This window comes from Priapulus caudatus, unplaced genomic scaffold (genome assembly GCF_000485595.1).
Source record: "Priapulus caudatus unplaced genomic scaffold, Priapulus_caudatus-5.0.1 Scaffold42, whole genome shotgun sequence".
Taxonomy (NCBI): domain Eukaryota; kingdom Metazoa; phylum Priapulida; class Priapulimorpha; order Priapulimorphida; family Priapulidae; genus Priapulus; species Priapulus caudatus.
Genome location: NW_014577103.1, coordinates 538,595 through 543,398, shown reverse-complemented (window position 1 = coordinate 543,398; position 4,804 = coordinate 538,595). Strand labels below are relative to the sequence as shown.

The 4,804-nt window shown below is 47.4% G+C and overlaps 1 protein-coding gene across 1 annotated transcript in view; it reads left to right on the top strand.

The window, feature by feature from the left end:
* LOC106820565 (sn1-specific diacylglycerol lipase alpha-like) overlaps positions 1–4,804 on the top strand; it is an 86,307-nt gene that overhangs the window by 67,259 nt on the left and 14,244 nt on the right. The window contains exon 4 of the mRNA XM_014825077.1: positions 261–432. Within this exon, the coding sequence (XP_014680563.1) occupies positions 261–432 (172 nt within the window). The remainder of the gene's footprint in view (positions 1–260; positions 433–4,804) is intronic.

The following is a 4,804-nucleotide window of genomic DNA, read 5'->3' as shown; positions in this document are numbered from 1 at the left end:
TCTCTCTCTCTCTCTCTCCTCTCTCTCTCTCTCTCTCTCTCTCTCTCTCTCTCTCTCTCTCTCTCTCTCTCTCTCTCTCTCTCTCTCTCTCTCTTCTCTCTCTCTCTCTCTCTCTCTCTCTCTCTCGCTCTCTCTCTTTCTCTCTCTTTCTCTCTCTCTCTCCGTCTCCCCACTCTCTCTCTCTCTATATATATCGCTATAATATCTGTATACGTGCTTCAAACTCAAAATAGTCTCACTTGTTCGTCGTTTACTTGCAGGTATTGTGATATGCAACTGGGTAGTTTTGATCAGTGTGCTGGTTACTCTGTGGTGCACGTTCGACGCGGCCGGCCGTAGCTGGGTAAAGATGCAGCGCTACCAGCAGAGCTTGCGAAACAGCAAGACCAAGTACAAACGCTCAGGAAATCGCCGACGTAACTGGAGAAACAGGTGCAGAAAAAAAGTAGATGTGTTTGTGATAGTATACGTATATGCGTATCTACGTATTCAGTCTATTGCGTCGTGACTTACGTATACGTGTCCTTGTGGCGTGACGCGTCCTGTGTGTGCGTGTCTCCGTGACGTCATGTAGACACGGCATGTGTATATGTGTCTGTGTGTCGTCATGACGTGACGTCCTGTGTATGCGTGTATCTGTGACGTCATGTAGACATGTCATGATTGAACTGTCCATGCTCCGCCATTACAATTTGTCAGGCCGCGCGCATTTCAGAGTTCAGTCGGATTGGAATTGGATTGGAAGGAAACGGCACGATTTGCGCAATCGCCTGAACCGATAAATGTAGGCGATTGTGACTTTAATGACTTGCGGAAACGACGTTTCTTTTCTATACCGTTTCCTCTTTTTTTCCGAATGCAGCCCAACATTTGCCCTTCTATGGCTTTTAAAATGTTTCCCCGGCGGCCATTATTCCAAAGCAAATTGCGATAGTCTGCGGGCCGTGTCTCTACTTTCATGCTTCACTAGAGGTCGCTGCACTCGAATACGCACGATTATAAGAGCAGCGCAACCGGAGCGTATAGTTCCCGGACAGAGTATAGCATTTCCTTTTGAGGATTATTATGACCTTCATTAAAACTCGTTCGTGAACCTTTGAGCCACAATTTATGAGCTGCTAGTTAAACGTTATTACATTATTAATATTAATGAATTATTCTACATTATTAACTATTACTCGCCTGTGCAGCACTTTCTACACGTCACTCGGTTAAATGCAACTGAAATGTCGTTCTTCCCTGATGTTTACGTCTGCAGTTCTGATTTCTAACACTATCCTGCTTTCTTACTGGTTAATGTTGAAAGTTTATCATTGGCCCCTAAGCTAATATTGCAAATCCTGCGTTTAATGTTGGTTATTGGTAACATGCACTTAATTCTTCTGATAATAACACTTCGATTATTTAACGAAAAGTTTTAATAAACGATGACAAACAGGTTGATCGGAAGAAGGGGTTAAAAATTAAACCTCACATTATATAAAATATAATAAAATTCGCTCATACTCTAACTGATAGTCTCCGCTTCGCGTTCGTGTCATTATTGTCAGCACTCCCCACTGCCTCTCAGTTCACATCAGCCTATCACGCGCGAATCCTCTTGAGTATTCGTTGTCACGTTCACTGAGGAGCTCTGTGAAGTAGCTGCCCGCGGTGTCCGTGCGTGATCACGAGATAATGACATTAAGAGGTGCGGAAAATGAGCCTTTAAGTTGGTCGTTCATTTATTGATGTGCTCAGACTGCATGCAGCGGTTACAAGGCGCAGGTGCGTTCGTTTCGTTGTTCGTGCATATCAAATCGAAATCCATTTAAAATCGTCTCAGTGTTCTGATAACTGTGTTCTCGTGTCGTTCTTCGAGAGTACATCTCTTTTCTAGATTTTGTAGATATATTTCGTTATTCGCCGTTAAAAAAAACTACTCTAAATTTCAAAATCTCTTCAAGCTCAAAACGCCCGGAACTGTCGATCGAAATGTGTGTGTGCGTGTGTAAATAGCGTGCTGGTCTAATGTGTCAATATATTCGTGCTCCCAAGTTTAATCTACACTCGTCGGCTGGTTTTTATCGAAAGACCATTAACGTTAGTCGATTACAATATATTTCGTTCGACTACGTGCCGTAATGGATTCTTGCCGGTCTATTAACCGATATATTCGTCCTTGTCTGCTTGGCTGTTAATTTAAATCACTGTCGCTTAATCGATCAGTGCTCACGCGGCAACGCGCGTTCTTATATTGCATATATATCTCTACGTCCGTTCGTCGATGTCAAGTGAAGTGTATGAAAACTGTCGAAAATTTCGAGATTCGAGTATTAAATTGCTCGTTATATTACTCACACACGCGCGCGCGCCGAGAACGTTTCAATCTAGATCTTCTTCTCCTGCGAGTAATCTCAAAATGTAATTTCGATTCGCACGGGCCGGCGCCCCGTTATGGTGGCTGCACCGGTGTTTCGCTGTGCTGACACGTGTACGCGTATAGTAGTGTATGCATATAGTAGTGTATGCGTATCGTAGTGTATGTGTATAGTAGTGTATGCATAAAGGAGCGTATGCGTATAGTAGTGTATGCGTATAGTAGTGTATACGTATAGTAGTGTATACGTTTAGTTGTGCATACGTATAGCAGTGTATACGTATATAGTTGCGTGCGTTGTTGAGCGTGTTCGCTGACGTCGCGCCTGCCTATAGCTCGCACAGCGGCGACGTGACCCGCATCTGCCATGCGGCGGACCAGCCGACTCGTGCGAGAGCTCAGACAATCGTGCCGCATAGCAACGGGGACGCTGCGTGACACAGATCTGCACCTGTATCGCAGTTGCGTGAGCGATGTTGGTTTCAGTTCTGATGTCGCGTAGGGCTGCTGGGTACCTATCTGCTGTCGGGTAGAGATGCTGGGTTCCTATCTGCTGTCGGGTAGGGATGCTGGGTTCCTATCTGCTGTCGCGTAGGGATGCTGGGTTCCTATCTGCTGTCGGGTAGGGATGCTGGGTTCCTATCTGCTGTCGGGTAGGGATGCTGGGGTTCTATCTGCTGTCGGGTAGGGATGCTGGGTTTCTATCTGCTGTCGGATAGGGATGCTGGGTTTCTATCTGCTGTCGGGTAGGGATGCTGGGTTTCTATCTGCTGTCGGGTAGGGATGCTGGGTTTCTATGTGCTGTCGCGTAGGGATGCTGGGTACTTAGCTGTTGTCGCGTAGGGATGCTGGGTTCCTATCTGCTGTCTCGTAGGAATGATGGGTTCCTATCTGCTGTCGCGTAGGGATGCTGGGTTCCTATCTGCTGTCTGGTAGGGATGCTGGGTTTCTTGTCGTTGCTAGGTAGGGATGCTGGGTTTCTATCTGCCGTTGCGTAGGGATGATGGGTTCCTATCAGCTGTCTCGTAGGGATGCTGGGTTGCTATCTGCTGTCGCGTAGGGATGCTGGGTTCCTATCTGCTGTCTCGTAGAGATGATGGGTTCCTTGTCGTTGCTAGATAGGGATGCTGGGTTTCTATCTGCTGTCTTGTAGGGATGCTGGGTTCCTATCTGCTGTCGCATAGGGATGCTGGGTTGCTATCTGCTGTCGGGTAGGGATGCTGAGTTCCTTGTCGTTGCTAGGTAGGGATGCTGGGTTCCTATCTGCTGTCTTGTAGGGATGCTGGGTTCCTATCTGCTGTCGCGTAGGGATGCTGGGTTCCTGTCTGCTGTTGCGTAGGGATGCTGTGTTCCTATCTGCTGTCGGGTAGGGATGCTGCATGGGTTCCTTGTCGTTGCTAGGTAGGGATACTGGGATCCTATCTGCTGTCGGGTAGGGATGCTGGGTTCTTATCTGCTGACGCGTAGAGATGCTGGGTTCCTATCCGCTGTCGCGTAGGGATGCTGGGTTCCTATCTGCTGTCTTGTAGAGATGCTGCATGGGTTCCTTGTCGTTGCTAGGTAGGGATACTGGGATCCTATCTGCTGTCGGGTAGGGATGCTGGGTTCTTATCTGCTGACGCGTAGAGATGCTGGGTTCCTATCCGCTGTCGCGTAGGGATGCTGGGTTTTCTTACTGACACGCAGGGATACTGGCTTCCATGCTACTGTAGCATATGGATGCTGGCTTCATCTATGTGCTACAGCTCACGTATACTCACTGTCGTTTCAGTCAACAGGAAACCCATCGACCAATTGTTTTCGCTTTGCCTGTGTCGCGGCCTATATTATCTTGGCATTCATGATTCAGTGCGCATGTTGTTGTTTTTCTATTTTGTAGGTTACGTATGTCTGAGCCCGTGTACGCGACTTGCGAACGAAGGTACTGCAATGGTGGCAAGTCCAGGCAGTTGTTTTTTAACAAGAGTGTCAGCACCCGTTTGCGATGTTTCCTCCTCGCTTGTACTAATTAGTAGCAAGTATATCTTCACCCGACGTGAGAGCGACTGCTATCTGTACACGCACTGTCGACACGAGTTCCCACTGTTCGTAAAGTTTCTTCTAAACGCCACCAGGATGCGCGCACCTCGCGTGGGTGTCGCGACGCAACAGCGCAACAGTGTATTTACGCCTCCTGGTGGCGTTTCTGTCAAGCTTTACAAAGCCGTAGAACTCGTAGCCAGTACTACTACTACTATCGTTGTATGAGGAGAAACAGTCAACTTCTCGTTAGCAGCTAAGCGAGCATGTTACCTGCAGTGACACGCGTATACGCTTAACATGTGTGCAGTATTGCGTAGCCTTATGTAGAATACACACACGCACCAATGGCTGCAAAACACCGCGCGTTCGCCCGTGTTGTTTGCAGTGTATCACACACCGTTCACTAATATATATATATATATA